Raw genomic sequence first — 22,573 nt, forward strand, 5'->3', positions numbered from 1 at the left:
AGAAAAATGTACTGAAAAAATTTGGAGTGGCAATTGTCCAGATCATGGTGAACACGCCAAAAGAAAAAAAAGAAAGAAAAAAAAAAACTGAAGTGCCAATCTTCTGCATTCATCTTTCTGCCACACTTTGAACAATTTCCGATCGGAGATACAACACATAGCCACAATAAAGATGGCCATGATATATCACTTTAGCGAGTCCGATGCTTAACTTCCACTAAACACAGAGAAGAAAATAAGTTTCTTATTTCTAACTGTAGTTCTAAAGTATGGGAATCTTTCATGGATTCACATACTTGAATCATACCCCGATGTCGCGATTAGTCCCCTGGTACCATATAATAGCAATGTAATGCCCAACATAGAGCATGCAAATGTCCTGAAGAAGCACACCAGCAAAGAAAACTGTTGAGGTTGCTACAGCTCTAGTCAAATAAGCATGAGCTGCTGATTGTAATGGTTTTCCTGCTGCCTGGTGGCAGAAGTGAATTGTGCTAGATATCCATCTATCTATACCTTGTTTGGAAGGAGGATGAACCCTTCTTGGAGCGCTAAATGTTATGAACAACTGAGTAGATTTTCTAAATCTTTTGGATTTGTCAAGATAAAATTTGATGCATCTCTTGATGTCTACATATTGAAGAGCTTGTTCAGCTGGTGTGGTAGGGTTTGGAAAGTACGTCTCCAGAATAACCCAATGATTGAGGTGAACGTCCAAAGGAACTTTGGGAATAATCTTTGGGTTTGTACGAAGGATCACTATCTTCCTTAAATTGTATGAAAGGGCCTACCGTGAGGAACCCACAGGTAGCTAGTGTATCCACCAGAAAAGGCGTTAACAAAGGTAAGTAACTCGTTCTTCTGATGGATACAACTACCTGTGGATTCCTCACTCATTGAATAGAGTCCCAAAGCAGTACCGCACTCGGTGGAGGGTGCCTGAATGGTCAAACCAAGAAATCCTGCAGCACCGACCGTGCAAAATGGCCATCCCTCCTAACCTCCGAATCTAAGCGATAATGTTTTGCAAAAGTAAGGAGGGATGACCAAGTTGCGGCCTTGCAGATGTCAACCACAGGAACACCCCTAGCCAAAGCCGAAGAGGCCGACTTCGCTCTGGTGGAATGAGCTCTTATTCCATAAGGGGGTTCTTTCTTTGCCAGAGAATAACACAGCTTAATGCAAAGAATGACCCACCTGGAGAGTGTTCTCTTGTGGACTGCCCTTCCTCCTCTTTCCCACGTACCCGATGAAGAGTTGATCCTCCAATCTAAACTCCTTCGTTCTGTCTACGAAGAAGCTCAGCGCTCTTCTCGGGTCCAAACGGCGTAACCTTTCTTCCTCTTTCGAAGGATGAGGCGGAGGATAAAAAGAGGAGAGAGTAATAGTCTGACCAATATGGAAGGGTGAAACAACCTTCGGTAAGAAAGCAGCCTTGGTCCTCAACACCACCTTATCTACATAGAAGGATGTATACGGGGGCTTAACAGAAAGAGCCTGCAGCTCACTCACTCTTCTAGCAGAAGTGATCGCAACAAGGAAAACAGTCTTTAACACCAACAGCCTTATGGGGCAAGAATGCATGGGCTCAAAAGGTGAACCCATAAGAAACGTTAAGACTAGGTTCAAATCCCACTGAGGCATAATGAAAGGAGTGGGAGGAAATTTATTAATGAGGCCTTTTAAAAACCTCAATACTAAGGGAGATTTAAATAAGGAAGGCTGGTCTGAAAGACACAGAAAGGCTGACAGAGCCGACAAATAGCCCTTGACTGTAGCAACTGCACAACTCCTCTGTGCCAGGGACAACGCAAAAGACAAGATATCTGATAAGTGGGCACGTAAGGGATCAATTTGCTTCTCTCCACACCAATTCACAAATTTAGCACACTTGCTAGCGTAGATAGATTTAGTGGAGTGTCGCCTGGCCGATAAAATAACATCCACTACCTCAGGTGGGAGAGAAGAGGAACTCAGGTTGCCCCGTTCAATCTCCAGGCATGAAGGTGCAGGCTCTAGAGGTGGGGGTGTAAACCTGCCCCTGCGACTGTGAGAGGTCTGCCCTGTGAGGGAGACGGAGCGGGGGGCACAGAGAGAGTTGGGGAAGATCTGAATACCATACCCTCCTTGGCCAATCCGGAGCTATTAAGATGACTTGAGCCCGGTCTTGGCGAATTTTCCTCAAAACCCGAGGAATCAAAGGTATGGGGGAAACGCGTGAAGCAACTGGTCGCACCAGGACATCTGAAATGCGTCCCCCAACGTTCCTCGCACCGGATACTGGAGGCTGCAGAACAATGTGCAGTGCGTGTTCTCCCGAGTGGCAAAAAGATCTACCCGAGGGAATCCCCACATCTGGAAGATTTGCCGGGCTAGATCTGGATGAAGACGCCACTCGTGATCGGTTGAGAAGTGCCGACTGAGACTGAGACTGACGCACGTTCAAGACCAGATGGTTTGCTACCAAGCAAATCAGATGGTCCTTTGCCCAGGACCATAGCCGCAGAGCTTCTCTGCAGAGAAGGTACAACCCTACTCCTCCCTGCTTGTTTATAAACCACATCGCGGTAGGACCTGAACTGACGGACCACGAAGGGAAGGGAGGAAGGCCTTGAGAGCCAGACATATCGCCCGCAATTCCAACAGATTTATGTGAAACATCTGTTCCACTGGAGACCAATGACCTTTGACCTCCAGGTCCCCCCCCCAGATGAGCTCCCCACCCTAGAGTGGAAGCATCCGTTATCACTGTGGTCACTGGAGGAGGCAACGAGAACGGCCTTCCTTGGGAAAGATTGCCGTCCGCAAACCACCATCTTAGATCCACTGCAGCGTCTCTGGAGAGCTTTACCGATCCCTCGAGATCCCCTTTGTGCTGAGACCACTGCTTTCAGAGGCACCACTGAAGAGCCCTCATGTGCCAGCGAGCATGAGTGACCAACAGAATGCAAGAAGTGAACAGACCGAGCAGACGAAGGACCTTGAGGACTGGAATGACCGCTCCACTTTGAAACATTGGAATCAACGCCTGAATGTCCTGAATCCACTGAGGCGGAGGAAAGGCACGATTCAATGTTGTGTCCAGTACTGCCCCTATGAACAGGAGGCGCTGAGAGGGCTCCGGGTGAGATTTGGGCACGTTCACCGAAAAGCCCAGATCGAACAAAAACTGGGTTGTCGACTGCAGGTGACGCAGCACGAGCTCCGGAGACTTGGCTTTGATCAACCAATCGTCTAGGTAAGGAAATACCGCAATCCCTTTCCTTCTGAGCTCTGCTGCAACCACCGCCATCACCTTCGTGAAGACTCGAGGTGCAGAAGTAAGACCAAACGGAAGGACCGCAAACTGATAGTGTTGCGATCCCACCACAAACCGAAGATACTTCCTGTGCGACTTGAGTATCGGGATATGAAAGTAAGCATCCTGCAAGTCGACAGACACCATCCAATCTCCTTTATTCAACGCCAAAAGCACCTGAGCTAGGGTCAGCATCTTGAACTTTTCCTGTTTGAGGTACCAATTCAAAATCCTTAGGTCCAGGATTGGTCTCAACCGACCATCCTTCTTGGGGATCAGGAAGTATCTTGAGTAACAACCCTGACCCCTCTCCTGCTCTGGAACCAACTCCACTGCACCCTTTGAAAGGAGGACTAGAACTTCCTGTTCTAGTAACAGGAGGTGCTCTTCTGAACAGTAGGATGGGCGGGGCGGGATGGGGGTGGAAACTCCAAAAAGGGAAGGGCATAGCCTTTCCCCACAATACTGGTGACACAGGAGTCCGATGTTATAACCTCCCACATGTGGAGAAAGTTCATTAACCTCCCCCCTACAGGAGTGGTATGTAAAGGAATTGGTGGATGACTAAGGCTGCTTCCCATACTGCACCCCTCCAGAGGAAGAGGAAGAGGCAGAGTGCTGCTGGGCGGCTCCTCTGGTTCGGACCCTACCCCCTCCCCCTGTATGACCTATAGGGGAGGGCAGTGGCGGTCTGCTGCTGAAATCTGCCCCGAAAGGAGGAGAATGAGCCACGACCAAACCCCCTAAATCTTCTGAACAGTCTAGAAGAAGCAGAAGAGGAGGCTTGCAAGCCTAATGATTTCGCTGTGGCCCTACTCTCCTTAAATCTTTCAAGGGCTGAGTCCGCCTTGGATCTAAAAAATGTATCCCCATCAAAGGGAAGATCCAGCAGGGCTGACTGGACATCAGATGAAAATCCAGAAGAACGAAGCCAGGCCTGTCTCCTTGTAGCAACGGTGGTGCCCATAGCTCTGGCCACAGAATCAGTAGTGTCCAGCCCGACTGAATTACTTGGGTTGCCGCAGCCTGAGCATCCGAAACCAGGCTCAACACCTCCTGAGACACCTCCATAAGGGCGTAGATGTACCTGCCCAAAATGCATGTGGCGTTAGTAGACTTGAGAGCCATACTGCAAGATGAAAACGCTTTCTTGGAAGACTGGTCCATCTTTTTTGAGTCCCTGTCAGAAGGCGCCCCCGGAAAAGAGGCTGGGGCAGCGCGAGATGAACATGAAGCCTGCACAACCAGGCTCTCTGGAGTCGGGTGCCTAGACAAAAAGCCTGGATCCGCAGGAGCCACACGATATCTGCGTGCCACTGATCTATTAACGGCCGAAGATGACACCGGCTTTTTCCAGATCTCCAAAATTGGGTCCAATAGAGCCTCATTAAATGGCAGAATTAGCTCTGCAACTGTCGAAGCAGGATGTAAAACCTCCATCAAAATATTGGGCTTAGATTCAGACACCGGCAAAGGAAGGTCCAAAAAGTCAGCCGCTTTTCTTATTACAGAGTGGAATGAAGCAGCCTCCTCTGTATATTCTCCAGGAGATGTTAAGTCCCACTCTGGAGAGGTGCCTAAACCACTTGCTGTATCCAAACCCTGGAGACCTCCCAGAGGTTCTTCAATTTCCCCTTCCTCCAGGGCCTGCTTCCGATACTCTTGCTCCTCAAGGAGGCGAAGAGCAAGCCTCCTTGAATGCAGTCTGGCTTCAATCCTCGGCGTCGACAGGGCATCAGCCGACGTCAATGGATGGCGCCAATCCTGCGATCCATCTGACGCCAGATCTATTGGCGCCGTGGACTTCTTCGGCGCCGACCGAGGCAAAGGATGAACAGGAGAACTCTCCGGCGCCGGAAAAGCAGATCTACTCGGCGTCGCAGGCTGTGAAGTTGACGCCAAAGGCACCGGCGCCGAACCAACACCTCCCAAAGGAAGAAAGGGCATGAAAGGTGCCGGACGTAAAGGAGCCGGAGCACCCATATTAAAGGGCAACAGCCCCGAAGGACCAGCCTGTCCACCACCTGGAGCCATTTGTTGGAAAATGGCAAACATCGCATTTAAAAATGCGAAACTGTTAGCACCTGGAGCCGGGAAAGCCGGATACTGCGGAGCCTGAGCTCGAGGGGACAACGGCGCCGGCCCCGGCGTCTGAGAAGCCAGTGAGAACTCCTGACGTTGAGGAACCTCAAAAACAGATGGTGGAGTCATAGGCGAAGTCGGCAAAGCAGGAGGCGTCTGCGGCTGAGGTGTGATGGTGGGACTAACCTCCCATGTTTTTCGGTGCCGAACCAAAGGCGACCTCGAGCGTGACCGCTTCCTACTCGACCGGCGCCGAGATTCACGACGGTGCCGGGAGTCACGGTGACGCCGGTGGGACCTAGGCGATGAGGATTTGCGCCGATGCCGCTTCTCCTTTTTGGATTTTGCCAAAAAGAGTTTCGCCTCGCGCTCCTTCAACGCCTTCGGGTTCATACGTTGACAGGAGTCACATTTCTCCACGTCGTGGTTGGAACTGAGACACCACAAGCAGTCTACATGTGGGCCCGTCACCGACATCTTGCCTCCGCACTCCCTGCAGGGCTTAAATCCCGACTTTCGCTGAGACATATTTTCTCTCGAAGAAAGAAACAGTAACTGAAACTACGTTGAGTAGAAACAGTAGCTCCCTCGAAGAATAACCGTTGTTTGAAGGCACGGAAAAAAGGGAACTGACGTCGGCACGTCAGCGAGGACCTCTTATTGCCTGTATGACGTCAGACGGCGTCACGTGGGCAATTGTGACGTCCTCTTCGACGTGCAGAAGCTAGGAAGAAAATTTCCATCGGAAGCTGGCGCAGGGGGAAAATTAAATGAGTGAGGAACCCACAGGTAGTTGTATCCATCAGAAACAGTGTTTCATTAACTGTGATAAGACTGTATTCAGATGCCAAGATACAGGAGGGGGTCTGACTGGTGGGAACTCTAAGCAAACCCTTGAGAAACTGTTTGATAATTCTATCGGACCATAGTGATCGTAACTTATCCGCTCGCCTAAACCAGGATATAGCAGACAGATGTATCTTGATGGAAGCATGAGTTTAGGAAGCTGGCTCTGTCTGTATATACTATATCAAAATGATATAGCGTGCAGAGTCCAGGGGTTCCCCAGAGGCTTAAAAATGCTCTCTCTTGTAGTAGGGTGGTTGAGCAGTTAAGCCTATCAGAGGGTAGTGCAAAGCATTTGTTGTATGTATACACACACACACACACACAAAAGCACACTCAATGACTTAACTCCAGACAAATGTTTTTTATATGGAAAAATATATTTTCTTTATATTTAGAAACACATGATTCACGTTGCATGTATTAATACCACTTTCATTAGAATTGGCAAGTTATACAGTTTTCAAATGAATGTTTTAAAAGTTGACAGTGCAATTTTCAGAAAGTTCCGGGGGGAAGAAAAGTTGGATCGATTTTGAGGTACGTACAAGACTTACAGTTCCAGTCTCCGGGGTGTACAGGTTGGGATTCAAGTTGACCCCAAACATCCACCACCAGCAACAGGGGGCCGGCCGGGTGCAGAGGTCAAAGATGAAGAAAATTTAACATGGGCTACAATGGAGACTGGGAAACTAAATCAGGCCTGCATGCAGGTAAGTACCTGTGTCTTTGCAGGGCAGACCTGGGGGGGGTTTAGAGGAGCACCAGGGGGGTCACTGGTCAGCACCAAACAGCAATGCAGGGGGAGCTGGTGCAAGGTGCAAAAACAGCATCAGGCTCCCAATGCTTTCTTATACGGGGACCACAAAGATGCTGCAAGTGAAGTCCAGGGGGCTGGATCCGGGAAACCAAAAGCTGGATAGGGGGGTGGGGAGGCTGCCTGCTGGCCACCTTCCTTGTCCAGACAAGGAGGGGGGCCGATGTTGCTGCTCCGAAGGTCCGATTCCCCAATGCCAGGAGGCTGCAGGTGCAGGGGTACCCTTTGGCGTCGGGAATCTTCATCCGGTTCTGTCGCAGTCAGGGGCATCCTCCGGATTCAGTCTGCAGCCGTCATTATGGAGGAATGGAGGGGTCAACCCAGGGTGGGCACTTGCTCAAAATCACCTTGGGACAACCTCTAGTCGGTAGGTCTACCTGGACTCGGGCAGTGGGCGTCAGGTGCAGAGTGGGTAGGATTCGTGGGTCCAAGGCGGTTCTGGAGTCCTGAGATGGAGTTTCTTTTTGGACAGGGCCGCTTGTCCGTAGAATTTCTTAGTCCTCTGTGATGCAGGCAGTCCTCTAAAGGCTTCTCAGAGGTCGCTAGAACCGCAGAATGTGTTGCTTTCTTTTGCAGGGCTTTTAGAAGCTGGAGACAGGCCGGTAGGGCTGGGGCCAAATCAGTTTTGGATTTCCGTCTTCTCCGCTGGGGTTTCAGCTTAGAAGCTTTTTCTTCTTGTGAGGTCACCAGGAATCTGATGAAGTGGGACAAGGGGAGGCCTAAAATTCTGGATTTAGGGGCGTTACAGCGGTCAGTAGCCAATGGCTACTGTCCATGAGGGTGGCTACACCCTTCCTGTGTCCACTCCCTTTGGGGAAGGGGACACAAACCTAACCCTACTGGTCCCTGTCTTCCAAACTAACATTGAGGATTTTACAAGGGGGGGTGGGGGCACCTCAGCTCTGGACACCTTAGCAGGGTAACAGCTGAGGTGGTCACTCCTCCCTGCTTTCCCTAATTTTCCCACCAGACTTGTCGGCAAAAGGTGGGCTTTATCCGGGGGGCAGGCATCTCCAATAACTAGCTGGAGTGCCCTGGGGCACTGTAACAAGAGTCCTTAGCCTCTGAGGCTCACCACCAGGCGTTACAATTGCTGCAGGGGGAGGTGTGAAGCACCTCAACCCAGTGCAGGCTTTGTTTCTGGCCACTGAGGGCACAAACCCCCTCACCCTGTGTGATCAGAAACTTCTCTTAGTGGCAGGCCGGCACAGATAAGTCAGTCCTGCACTAAAGGATTGGGTAATATACAGGGGGCATCTCAAAGATGCCCTCTGGGTGCATTGTTCAATAAATCCAACACTGGCATTAGTGTGGGTTTATTGTGATGAGAAGTTTGATACCAAACTTCCCAGTATTCAGGGAAACCGTTATGGAGCTGTTGAGTTTGGAATGACAAACTCCCAGACCATATACTGAATATAGCCACACTGCACTTAAATTGTCTAAGAATAAACTTAGACAGGTAATTGTTGAGGACCAGTATCTTTTCCCTGGCGTCCTGATTTGCCTCTGGGCATTGGTCTATTGTAGACTGCCCGTGGTGCCTGTTTTGAGGGAAATGCAAACAAAACTGTTGGTAGGCTGAGGAGTATTGATGAAATCCTACCCCATACAATGGAAAACCTCATCCTCTGGCACCATTAAATGGCTGCTTCCTAAGTTAGAGTTTTGAGGGAATTTGCTGTGTCCATGTCTGTTTTAATTGCTTCAAGAGCTTCATCAACAAGGTTGCCGAAGAGAGCCATCCCATCAAATGGAAGACCCAACAGCTTGTTCTGTACCTCAGGTCTGAACAAGGTTGCTTTGAGTCAGTCTTGCCTTCTAAGCACAGCAGCCTCTGCAAGCTGTCAAAAAGCTTTTGTGGCGATATCCATAGTGGCACAGTATATCACTTCAGCTGAAACATGTCCACCGTCTTTCAAGACCTTCTTTGCCTCTGCTTTGGCCTCTTCTGGCAAGTGGTCCAGATATGGTGCTATGTCTGCCCATAGTGGTCTATCATACCTGACTGACAGCCAGAGAATTCACAGCCCTCACGGTAAGTGTGGACATTGAGGAGAAGCTCTTCCCCATATTGTCCAAGCACCTACCCTCTTTGTCCGGGAATGCAGATTTTGGAGTAGAAGGATTTTTTGATCAACGTTGGGCTGCTTGAATGATCACAGAATCCACTTTAGGATGGTCAATTAGGCTAGAGAGTCCTCTGGAGCCTTGCAATTTCTTTTTACAGACACAGGAGAACAGCAGTGACTGTGGCTGGCTTTCTCATAACTTTAAGGCAGTCTTCTCAAATATGGATGACGATGGGCATAGATCTTACGCTCTTTTGAATATGCTCTTCAAAATCATAACGAAAGCAGTCCGTCTGCTTAAGGGACATGGGAAGTGAGAACGTTTTTGCTGCCCTTTCTAATAAATGAAGAAAACTCTCAATGTCATCAGGTGGGAAATATACTGGCAGGATAGCGTGGGTATAAGGTAATCATCCCATTCCACATTGTCTCGTAGCTCTCGTACCTCCCTGTCCTCATCAGACATTACCAGATCCTGAAGGGCTGTCTAATGTGTGTCTCTTACCGACTCAGGCAATGGTAATGGCCTATGTCTGGGTGTTTAGGGCTGTGCTGCTGATGACCTTGCAGGCGCAGCAGTCATTTGTTGCATAAGGGCAGACCTAGGTGGAAAACGTTTTTTATAGTCCACAAGCATGAACTGCAGGTCTGAGATGAGTGACTCAGGTACAGAAATCATTTCCTCCTAGTATTGCTCCTGAGAAGCACAGAATCCCTGCTGCTCAAAACTTTCTGCATCATACACTTCCTCTTGGCATTTTACATGTAGTCCAGATGAGCTGTGTGCCACAAAGGGTCTTTACTCCTCTGAATCGTCCTTATCCAGCAGATGAGCCAGTATGAGAGGGGTTATTTTGCTTGGAAAAGTGTGAGATTAGGTCAAATATTTGCCCTTTTCAGGTTTCTGTGTGTTTTCCCTCGTGGACAGTGTCATCGACGAGGTGCAAGGATGGTAGTCATGAAAACTGTCTGCTCTGAAGTCATCCGTTTCTCAGACGTTGACAGTGGGATGGATGTCAACAGCAGGATCATCGTAGCGGTCAACGGGGTGGGGAAAATCTTCAACTTCAGCAGTCTAACTGAACACCACCGACGATCTCAAGGAAGAAGCGCTGCACAGCATGAAGACCGTGCTTGTAGTTTCCATAGTCTACACTGCTGTAAATGTCTTGTCAACAGTGTCAACAATGAGGCTCTCATCAACGGTTGAATGCTCGTTGACTTGTCAGAGGATGGTACAGAGGAAGGTTTTTAAAAGAGGTTTGAACCTTAGGAGATGGTATAGGAGGTTCAGATGATGCCTTTAACAGCCTTTCTGAGGAGGTAGATTGTCGAAAGGTGGTGCTGCCGGGGACAAGGAAGGACCAAGTGGACTCCACTCAGGAGCGCGAATCAGAGGGGGGCCTCAGCGAGACAGAGCCCACAGAAGTACAGACAGCACCCACCTGAGTTCCACAGGACGGGGACACAGAAGCTGAAGGAGCCCACGCAGCACTACGAAAAGGTGTCCCACGCCGCAGGAGAACCACTCAGGAAGCTGTGCGTTGCAAGCATTGGTTGTATGATTCAATGCACTCTAGGGGCTCATTAGAGGACCGCCAGTATGGCCATTACAGCCTTCTGAGGTTTTTCCAGACAGCCCAAGCTTCTGTCGCCTCACAGACAGGTTTCTGCCCTCCTGTTGCTTGAGAAGCTTGAGCCGAGGAAGGCAGAACAAAGGATTACCTTTGGGAGTGGGATGTTACACACCCTCCCTTTGGAAAGAGGTGTTACAGGCTTGGGAGGGGAAGCCTCTCCAAGCTACTGGTAATGCTCTGAAGGGCACATTTGGTGCCCACCTTGCATAAACCAGTCTACACTGGTTCAGGGCCCACTCTCCCTCCCCAGCTACCCCTCCCCCCCATGTCCCTGCTCTGGCGCAAAACTGGACAAAGGAAAGGAGAGTGACAGCTCCCCTGTCATCACCACCCCAGGGGTGGTGCTCAGAGCTCCTCCAGAGGGTCTGTAGATTTTGCCATCTTAGATTCAAGGTTGGCAGGGAACTCTGGGAGCATCTGAGTAGCCAGTGCAGGCAGGTGACGTCAGACCCCCTTCTGATAGGTGGTCACCCAGCTACGTGACCAATCCCCCTTTCAAGGCTGTTTGGGGGCTCTCTTTTGGGTGATTCGTCAGATTCGGCTTGCAAGATTCCACTGCAACCTCCACTTGAACTTCTGACCGAAGAAACTACATCTGGACGCTTCAGGACAAGACAAACTGCAACAAAGAAGCAAAACTTAGTCTGCAACATTGTATCCACGGCTCCTTTCAGCAACTTCAACATTTCCCTAGTGCATCCTTTGACGACAGCCCATCTTCAGCCTGTACAATAAAGAAGAAGGAATCTCCCTTGGGGTGATGAAGTCACACCCCTGCATCTGCAGGCACCAACTGCAACAATGACTGGCTGCGTGGATCCCCTCTCCTGCTGAGCTGCGTGGATCCTGCAATATGGATAGTGGACTAAAGTGGTCCTGACCGTCCTCTCTTCCAGCTGTCCCACTTGGGAGGTGATAAGCCCTTGCCTTCCCACGCAGGACAGTACCCCAGTGTACGTCATTTGCAGCTGCCAAGGCTTGTTGCCATTCTCTCCAAGGGATCTTCAGGCATCTTGAAGCTCCAGCCCCCAAGCACTCCATCCTGTAACCCACAGCTTTCTGAGTGGTTCTACTCCGGTGTGGGACCCCTTTTCGTAGTGCTGCTGGGCTCTTTCTTCAGCTTCTGTGTCCCCGTCCTGTGGGACTCCAGTGAGTGCTGTCTGTGCTTCTGTGGGCTCTCTGTGTTGCTGAGGGCCCCCTCTGACTCGCACTCCTGGGTGGAGTCCACTTGGTCCTTCCTTGTCCCAGGCAGCACCACTTTCCGACAACCAAGAGTTTTGCGTGTGCCAAGGCATGTTGCTGGAATCCGAAGACGAAAACCAGACTGCAATCCTCCTTCTGGTGTGTGACATCACCAGCATCCTCCAGGAACTCAACTGTCTTCTAGGGTGCAGTGCTGACTCTTCATCACCGTCGACTCATCTCTTGCACCTTCAGTCTGGTGGGTAGGGGCTCCTGCCCTTCCTGGACTCTGCTGTGCTTCTTGGACTTGGTCCCCTTCTTCCACAGGTCCTCTTGTCCAGGAATCCACTGTGGGTGTCTTGCAGTCTCTTCTGGGTTTGGTATTACTATTCTCCTCTCCTAAGTGGGTGTTCTGGGGAATTTACAGTGATTTACTCCTGCTTTCCTAGTCACGGGGAAGAGGTGGGCTGTGGTACCTACCTCTGGGCTTTCCTATTACACCCAGCTCCCCTTCACACACTCCACTTACTTTGGGGGTGGGGGAGATAGAGACAGACTCTTGTATTCCATTGTTTTTAGTATATGGTTTGTGCTCCCCCTAGGGCCATTATTATTTATTGTGATTTTATTATATTGCACTGTTTTCTCACTGTTTTTATGCCTATTTCTGCATATTAGTTCATATAATAGTGTATTACATACCTTCTAAGTGAGTACAGCCTCTATGGTATTTTTGATATTTGTGTCACCAAAATAAAGTACCTTTATGTTTGTAACACTGAGTGTTTTCCTTCTTGTCTGTAAGTACTTTGTGACTACAGTGGTATCATGAGCTTTGCATGTCTCCTAGATAATGTTTGGCTGCTCATCCACAGCTCCCTCTAGAGAGCCTGGCTTCTAGACACTGCCTACACTTCACTAATGGGGGAAACCTGGACCTGGTATAAGGTTGCGGTACCTTAGGTACCTACACCACACCAGGCCAGCTTCCTACAGGTAGTCCAGACAACTGGCCTCTCCTAGCTCTTCATACCAGTCCATAGATCTTTCTAGTTGGTGTTCTAAAGGGTCCAGTGACCCCTCCCACTCTTCCGACATGCCTGGCAACGTAAAATAAGGCTTAGACAATGTCTGGCACCTGTAGGTGCCATTGGCACCGGAATCGACATCATGCGAAGTAGTTCTAGCTCTGGATCATTAGGGAGGGTGCTGGCAGCACAGGGAGCATAGACGTTGAGACCAGGAAAGGTCACCTGGGTACGACTGGTGCCAGCCCAGATCCAGACTTGGATCCCTAAGACTCTGCCGGAGACAAGGCCAAAGCCTCCGGCATGGGTCCGGATGGAGTCCCATCTGACCCCGTGAGGCCCAAAGGCACACCAAAGGGCTCAACCTGCTCGAATACGTGGTGCATGGCCAGTAGAACTACTTTATCAGAGTGTGTGCCTACCCAGAATGGAAAAGGTTGGAGGCGCAGAGTCGAACTGTCAACGGCTTAGAAGAACCTTACCAGGAATGCCGATGTTCCCTGCTCGTCTTGTCTGCCGAGTGAGATGGTAAAATCCTTTTGGATGACTTCTTGTGCCTCTTTTCTGAGTGTTCTGAGGAACTCGAAACACCATGAGACCTGCTTCTCGACCAAGACAGACCTCCTTGGAGTCACGTGCGCCTAGCTGGGTGGGTGGGGGAGAAAATCAGTGTACACTTAGTAACTTTGCACCTAACCTACAGCAAGTGAAGGCTAGACATATAGGTGACTTATAAGTTACTTGAGTGCAGTGAAAATGGCTGTGAAATAACGTGTGCGTTATTTCACTCAGGCTGCAGTGGCAGTCCTGTGTAAGATTTGTCTGAGCTCCCTATGGGTGGCAAAAGAAATGACATGCACCACACAGTTTGAACCCAGCCTTCCTCGAACACATCTCGACACTTGAGGGGGAGAAAAAAAAAAAAAAAAAAAAGGCACAAAAAAGGCCTGTCAAAAAGCGACAGAGGGGTAGCTCCCGCTGGATCTGCGCTAAATGGCGTAGCACCTAAAGAACTGATGCCCATGTGTAGGAGGCTGGCCTGGCTTATAGTGGGTACCTGGTGGTACTTACACTTTGTGCCAGTTCCAGTTATCCCTTATTAGTAGATTAGTAGTGTTCTAGCAGCTTAGGCTGATAGAGGTAGCTATAGCAGAGCAGCTTAGGCTGAACTAGGAGACATGCAAAGCTCCTACTGTACCACTTATATCATATAGGTACTATATCATAAGAAACACAATACTCAGGATTACTAAAAATAAAGGTACTTTATTTTAGCGACAATGTGCCAAAAATATCTCAGGATATACTCCCTTAGGAGGTAAGTAAAATACACAAAATATGCACACAAACCAAAATCAGGTAAGTAAAACAGTTGAAAAATAGTGCAAACACTGTTGAATACAATAGGATGCAATAGGCCTAAGGGCAACACAAACCATATACTATGAAAGTTGAATGCGAACCACGAGTGGACCCCTAGGCTAGAGTAGTGTGTAGAGGGTTGCTGGGAGTGTAAGAAAACACTAAGGGTGTCCAAGATACTCCACCCAAAGACCCTGGAAATTAGGAGTAAAGTACTACTATTTCCCCAGAAACACATTAAACTCGTGATAGAGGATTATGCAAAGACCACAACAGACTGCAATGCACTGAAGACGGATTTCTGGACCTGAAGACCTGCAAAGGAAGGGGACCAAGTCCAAGAGTCGTGAAAGTGTCCAGGGAGGGCAGGAGCCCACTAAACCCTGATTGAAGGTACAAAATGGCTGCCTCAGGATGGAAGTAGCTGAAGATTCTGAAACAACGAAAGGTGCTAGGAACTTCTCCTTTGTGCAGAAGATGTCCCACAGAGTGCTGGAGGATGCAGAGTTGTTTCTTTGGCAAAAGACCGCAAAAAAGCCTTGCTAGCTGCAAGAGTCATGGTTGAAGAAAAAGGGCGCATCCCGGGCCCAGGAAGGACCAGGATGTCACCACTTGAGAGAGGAGACAGAGAGAGCCCACGCACAAGAAGGTAGCACCCGCAGAAGTCCTTGAACACATGTTCAAGAAGTCTGAACATGGCAGTCGTCTCAATATTGCAAAAGAGGGTCCCACGAAGCCGGAGGTCAACTCAGGGAGTTGAGCAATGCAGGACAGAGCACTGGGGACCTGGGCTTGGCTGTGCACAAAGGATTCCGTGGAATTGTGCACAGGAGCCCTAGCAGCTGCAGTTCACGCGGTGCACAGGATTACTATCTGTAGAGGGGAGGCAAGGACTTGCCTCCTCCAAATTTGGACAGTCTGGGTCACTTGGGTCCACCACCGGTTTTCCCAGGGGCCAAGCTCGTCAGGATGAGAAGGGTCCCAGAGTACTGGTGACGCTGAAGTTTGGTGCCTGCTGAAGCAGGGGGAGGATTCAGTCGACCACTGGAGATTTCTTCGTGGCTTCCAGTGCAGGATAAAGGCAGGCAGCCCCCAAAGCATGCACCACCAGGAAACAGTTGAGAAAGCCGCCAGGATTAGGCGCTACAAAGTTGCTGGTAGTCTTCCTGCTACTTTGTTGCAGTTTTGCAGGCATCCTGGAGCAGTCCAGTCGATCCTTGGCAGAAGTCAAAGAGAGAGGTGCAGAGGAACACTGGTGAATTCTTGCAAGTCGTTATCGGAGGAAAGCCCACAGGAGAGACCCTAAATAGCCCTCACAGGAGGACTGGCCACCTAGTCAGGTAAGCACCTATCAGGAGGGGTCTCTGATGTCACCTGCTGGCACTGGCCACTCAGAGGCCTCCATTGTGCCCTCACACCTCTGGATCAAAGATGGAAGAGGTCTGGGACACACTGGAGGAGCTCTGGGCACCACCCCTGGGGTGGTGATGGACAGGGGAGTGGTCACTCCCCTTTCCTTTGTCCAGTTGCGTGCCAGAGCAGGGACTGGGGGTTTCCTGAACCGGTGTAGACTGGCTTATGCAAGGAGGGCACCACCTGTGCCCTTCAAAGTATTTCCAGAGTTTGGGGGAGGCTACTCCTCCCCAGCCCGTACCACCTATTTCCAAAGGGAGAGGGTGTAACACCCTCTCTCAGAGGAAATTCTTTGTTCTGCCTTCCTGGGACTGGGCTGCCCAGACCCCAGGAGGGCAGAACCCTGTCTGTGGGGGGCAGCAGCGGTAGCTGCAAAGAAAACCCCAGAGAGCTGGTTTGGCAGTACCTGGGGTCCATGGTGGAGCCCCAGAGATGCATGGGATGGGCACCCCAATACCAGATTTGGCATGGGGGGACAATTGCATGATCTTAGACATGTTACATGGACATATTCGGAGTTACCATTGTGAAGCTACATATAGGTTTTGACCTACATGTAGTGCACGTGTGTAATGGTGTTACCACACTCACAAAGTCCGGGGAAATGGCCCTGAACTATGTGGGGGCACCTTTGCTAGTGCAAGGGTGCCGTCACAGTAACTTTGCACCTAACCTTCAGCAAGTGAAGGCTAAACATATAGGTGACTTATAAGTTACTTCAGTGCACTGAAAATGGCTGTGAAATATTGTGTGCGTTATTTCACTCCGGCTGCAGTGGCAGTCCTGTGTAAGATTTGTCTGAGCTCCCTATGGGTGGCAAAAGAAATGCTGCAGCCCATAGGGATCTCCTGGAACCCCAATACCCTGGGTACCTAAGTACCATATACTAGGGAATTATAAGGGTGTTCCAGTGTGCCAATTAGAATTGGTAAAAATGTTCACTAGCCTATAGTGACAATTTTAAAGGCAGAGAGAGCATAAGCACTGAGGTTCTGGTTAGCAGAGCCTCAGTGACACAGTCAGTACACAGGTACACACATTCAGTCCAAAAACTATGAGCACTGGGGTCCTGGCTAGCAGGATCTCAGTGAGACAGGCAAAAACAAACTTGCATACATGTAAAAATGGGGATAACATGCTAGGCAAGATGGTACTTTCCTACACCATGCGCCTGGTTGGCACCTACATTGGTGACCCCGACGTCACATCCGGCACCAAAGCCGCACTCAGCCGATTGGAGCCACCAGACAGCACGCGCAAGGGTTATTGCTCAGTAAATGTTGCCAGATCCAGCATGACGCCTGGGATAATCAAAAGTAAGGCAGCTAGAAGACACTATCAGATTATACTTTCCTCCAATGTGTCCATGGAACGAGCTCAAGGATGGACAAGTTTATCTCAAGCTCCTCAATACTGCATCTGTCCAACTGCTCAATAATGGAGAGATACATCGTTGATCATGCATGCATAATTTTACAATTAAATACAGGGCATGGGATACCAGCAGCCAAATCAGGGACAATAATGTCAAAGGTGAACAACATAAAACGCTACCTGATTGACTACATGGCATCAAATGAAATCACTGCATTCTCAAGCCAAGCACTGAAAGCAAGACATTCCTATTAGGCAATATGAGAGATTGTGCAATGGGGAAATTAAAAGCCATAGAGAAACAAATGTCTAGAAGCTTCAATTAAATCTCTCCTATCCCAATAAATGCAACAGAACTCTTTTGGACTACTTGCTACGACAACTTGAAAAAGTCAGATGTAAGCCAAATTCACAATTCTCATGTAAAGCAGAATTCAGACTCTGCAAAATGAAATGGAGGAAAGATTAACAGTCAAAAAGTCAGCAAACTGCTGGCACAACAATAAGATGAAACCACAGCAAGAATTCCACCAATCAAATGATAGGGATGTATTGAGATTTCTATTTTGCCAGCAGGAAAAAAAAGATTTGAAGAAATCCAATACTACGTAAGCACTACGCCCAGCGATGTTCATAAAATCCATTTTATTTTCAACTTAAGCCACTATTCCCATGAATGAAAACAGTTATAGCCTCCTAATTCAATTAAGAAAATATTTCTGACTCCAAACACTGATTATATTTTTTAAGATTGTTTCTCAACCTTCCAGAAGGATATCTGCCAAACAACTTTACAGCGTGAAGTGAAAAGTTCAGGCGCCAGTTTTAGAGCCTAATTGTTGGAGCATTAAGCTGTACAATATTCTTTACCATTTCATTCCCTCATTTCCAATTTTCCAAGTGAGCTTGTCCGCTTTCCTGGTTTATTTGTTGGCACACTTCAATATTTCTCCCATCTCTCACCTCCTGTTCAAATTATTGGGCCTAGACAATGTTGACTATCATACTACTGCCCACTCCTGCTGTTCTACTTCCACAGCATTCAGTAGGAAACGACGTAATGGGGAGTGTAGCCCAAAATTAACATGTATCGGTGTAGTTGAAAGGATTTTGTATAATATATTCTGAGATATTCTGAAATGAACATGTACATATTGCATTTTGAAGTGTTGTGCTATGAATATTTTATTTAAAAAAATACTAACAAAAACATTTTTGACAATGCAGATGAGACTGAAAAACTATTAGAATAACTCATTCTCAAAAGTGAGCTACTGAAGAGAAACGGTGTAAAAATATATCGGGGCTGGTAGAAAAAACAGTTTCTCTAGCAATGAAGGTTTAAAATAAGAGGAAACAGTCTCTATTCCCTTGCCAGTCTACAAAGAGTATTACGAAAAAAATATGTGTATATGTTTTTAATTGTTTGAAAAAAATAGATAGAGAAATTATTCCAGCAGACAACTAATAATCCAGTGACCGATAAGGAATGTGGACTAGGCAATATTTTGGTAACATTTATAAAAATATATTTGCAATTAATTGTGCCAGTTAACAAGATGGAGATACAGAGCATTGCGGTTCCTAAATAACGTGATGAGTATTAAAAGTTGCGTGGACAAAACACTTGCTGTCTGTCAAAGATTCAAAAAGTTGTAGCACAGAAAATGTGTTGCAAGGATCCCAGCAATATCCCTTGAGAAGTGTGCCAAGATCGGGAAACAAAGAACCTCCAAAAACCCTGCGTTTCCTTCACTGGAAGATACTCACCTGTAGCGATGCACAAAGACTCCCTTGAATATAGCATTCATCATGTTCTCGATATCTTCCAGATTCTCCTGAAGCTGAAACATTGAATCATATTAAACAAGATTCTCAGAAATGTATATTTATCATTCATATAGTTCAAATGATTAGAGCGTTTACAGGCAATCAAATATCAGATGACGTTTCCTTAAAGGAGACTGAGAAAGCAACCTAAAAAAGCAACTAACGGAGTTGTGTCTGCCCAGACCCCTCTCCCCCAGCTGTGAGCAGCACCCTCCCACATCCAGCCTCCGGCTAACCTCTTTCCGTTTGAGCAGCAGCGCCTCCAGCCGCTCAGTGGCCCTCTTGTCGATGGCTTTGCTCCTCTCTGAGTCATACTGTCGCTGATTGTTGTCTTTGTGCACAGTCAGATTAAGAGCCACATCCACAAGGGCAGTCATCAACTTCAGGGCTGGAGCAGTGCATGCAAAAACAGTGACGTCAGAGGGCGAGAGAACATTAGGAGGAAAAGGAAAGTCGTGAGAATGTAGGATTAGAAAAGAAGCGCCGCGGAGAAAGGTGCACAAGCAGGAAGAGGCAGGCGCTCTGGGTGTGTGCAGGCATGTAAACTCACAAGGGGAAACTATCAACCAGTGAACTAGAAAGACGGGGCTAAAGAAAACAGTATGAAGGCGAGAAGCCATAAGGGACATAAAATGGGGGTGTATTATGATATTTATAAAACAAAGAGGCAGTTGATATATGTTAAAGGTAAAAGGCCATGAAAGGCAGCAAAACAGAGCATTATGCAACAAGAAGCCACGAGAACGATGAGAAAACGGGTAGGCGAGGCAGCAGAAACGACAGAAATAAGAAACAAAAAATAATCACCAGGAAAAGCAAAGGCAGCACAGGCTTGAGAAGAAGACAGCAGAGACTCGAAGTAAAAAAAAAAAACATTGGCAATGAAATGAGAGAACACACAGAACAAGAAGCATATACTTATCAGTACATTCAATATACGCCACGTCATAATTTAAAAACAGTCAAGCGTCACACCAGCAAAGTTAAAGGGGATACTAAAGGATCCAAACATGTCAAGTAGCATGTATGGAAGCAGCGAGTGCAAGCACAAGGCGCGGGAAACGTGCGCGGGGAGGGGCTTCTCTACCTGCCACGGTGCTGGTGTGGCGGAAGGCGCGCACCTGGGAGTCGGACAGGCCAGTCAGCAGGGAGATCAGCGTGTCCATGAGGAACTCGTCATACAGGATGTTGTACTGGCACTGCCGCACCACGGTGACAATGAACTCGCAGAAATTGGCTTTGAACTTTTTCCACGGACTACTGGTCATAGAAAGAGGGTAGTCGGCACTCTCCTGTAAAACAGATTGTTTTCATTTTTGAAGATGCTTTGATGTGAGTCATTTTTCTGCCCACAACAGTGAAAATGAACTATACTAAAACTCTCATACAAGCACAGCACAATCGACGGCAATCAGACAGCAAAAGTGTAGATGTTTGAACGTGAGATAGCCTGTGTGCCAGCACGAGTGAGTGTCGAAACAATGCTGACACGGTAATAAAGTATCACGCTTCCATTGTGGACACACACCCCTGAAATCTTTGAATCAGTAAATAGAGGGAGGAACAGTGCTGTAAATGGACCGGTCCTGTCCGGTACGGAGTACCGACACTTTTTTATTTTGAGGGGGGACAGTACCTGCACTTCTTGGGAAAAACGTAATACTTTTAAGTAGAGAGTACCGGCACTTCTCAGAAACAAGCAGTTTATATTTTTCCATTTCAGGCAAGGGGGGGGGGACAGAGCATTGCGAAATGCAGCTAAGTAGCCTGACGATACTCTGATAATAAGAAGGAATAAATACATTAATCTCTAATTTCTCCATTCACAGTGATTTCTGTTCTTTGGCGGACAGAAGAGAAAGCACGTAGCGCCCACTGTAGGACCTGAAACCCATAAGGGAGCATGCATTATGCTAATTTATCGTTTAAAGAATAAAATACAAAAATCAGTGGACACTGAATACATTATTCTTGATGCTAAACATTTAAAGTTGCCCTGCCCCTTGTGCAGCATCTATAGCAGTTCTGAATATATTTTATTTTTTTAAACCGGCTTTTTTTGTTAATTAAACGGTAAGTTCAGAATTGGAATACCTTTAAAACGAAATAAACAGCTTGTTTCTTTTTGAAAGGAAGATGAGGGAAATATAGCGATATGGCTAGTCCAGCAGCAACAGAGCTACTATTTGACTCTGCAGCTATATATCTATTTTACAGAGGCTCTTAAATCCCATTGCCCCATTCCGTGACAGTAATTTAAGCTCATTTTAACAGGAACTAAGAATCCCTATGATTTCCCATGCCGAACCAACAGCTTGCTATGATGGTAAGTTATCTAGTTTTAATGAAGTCGCCAATGATTAATAAACTAGGATAACTAACTTCTTTCATTACAGGATATTTAGTGATGGGTAAACACTAGGAGTATAAAGCCAATTACTAAAAGAAGGTAGCAGAAGACGCAGAAAGATAACAAGCATTTGCAAAGCAGCGGGTCTCGCATTTGCTCGAGTTAGAACTATTAGCGTTGTAAACTCCTAACCAGACTTTTCTTGCAACAAATTGAAACAAAAAAAACGAGCACAACCGCGTTATGTAAACCCAGCGCAAGAAACCATGCTGAAAACATGGAGCCTCATATGTTTTCAGTAGTTGGCAGGTGCGCTCGAGGAGGGCTAAACACCGGAAAATGCATGACGTATGCATGCCTTTCACTAATGAAATCAAGCGGAACTTAAAAGGCAAGCCCATGAAACAATGAAAGTGACAGGGGTGATATGGGCGTGTTTGAAAGCCCAAGGAGAGATTGCAACAGGGATGGAGCCCTTTTGCGCCCCACCATAAAAATAATACAAAAAAAAACTACCCAAAAAGGTTCCTCAACTCAGCTTGACGTACTCATGAATTTGCTGTGCAGTACAAAGCCAAATAGTGTCTTGTGAAAGTCCAAGCACTCGTGTTTCAAACGTCAGCAAGAGGGGCATTTCATAATAAGGATGCAGTGGCCTTTACGCGGCAACCTTTTAAACAAAGTAGGTCATGAGGTAAGAAAAAATACACTAGTTGTTTGTGACTTAAACCTGCAGTGTTAGACTTATAAAGAATAAATGGGTAAATCACCTTTCAGGCCATTTGTGGGCTTCCCAATGCCAGTCTTTAGCTTATAATATATCACATAAAACCAACAGGAGGCACTCAAACTACCCTTAGAAAGTTCCTATGGAAGCTAATCCCTGTAAGCTTCCACGCGGGGAAATACAACTATTAGTTTCATTTTCACACGTTCTCCCTCCATATAATCCTGATTAATTAACAGGAAGTGCAGGGACTGAATGGTCACCCATTAGAGTAGACCATCCCCCTAAACTTAAAGCAACTTCGGATTTCCTTTAGTGTCGAAATATGAGAGGATATTAACTTCCATCCTCCCAACACTGCCCTGTACAAATTAAATGTCTTTAGTAGCAGTGAGTTATTTGAGATAATGATACACATTTCGAAAGCCAGACAATATTTACCCCCCGGAACAGCATTTGGAGAAATGCATGAAGCACGTAGATGAATTGGAGCAGGTCCACATTTTCATCCGGTCATACTGCATTAGCTATACATGTCAAATTTGATTGCTGTTT

General features: G+C 47.5%; 1 protein-coding gene across 1 annotated transcript in view; it reads right to left on the reverse strand.

The window, feature by feature from the left end:
• LOC138267072 (cohesin subunit SA-2-like) overlaps nucleotides 1-22,573 on the reverse strand; it is a 1,140,873-nt gene that overhangs the window by 812,182 nt on the left and 306,118 nt on the right. Inside the window, exons 4-6 of the mRNA XM_069215920.1 lie at nucleotides 20,029-20,233; nucleotides 19,178-19,329; nucleotides 18,882-18,955 (exon numbers count right to left, since the gene is read on the reverse strand). Coding sequence (XP_069072021.1) covers nucleotides 18,882-18,955; nucleotides 19,178-19,329; nucleotides 20,029-20,233 — 431 coding nt within the window. The remainder of the gene's footprint in view (nucleotides 1-18,881; nucleotides 18,956-19,177; nucleotides 19,330-20,028; nucleotides 20,234-22,573) is intronic.

Source organism: Pleurodeles waltl, chromosome 12 (assembly GCF_031143425.1).
Source record: "Pleurodeles waltl isolate 20211129_DDA chromosome 12, aPleWal1.hap1.20221129, whole genome shotgun sequence".
NCBI lineage: Eukaryota > Metazoa > Chordata > Amphibia > Caudata > Salamandridae > Pleurodeles > Pleurodeles waltl.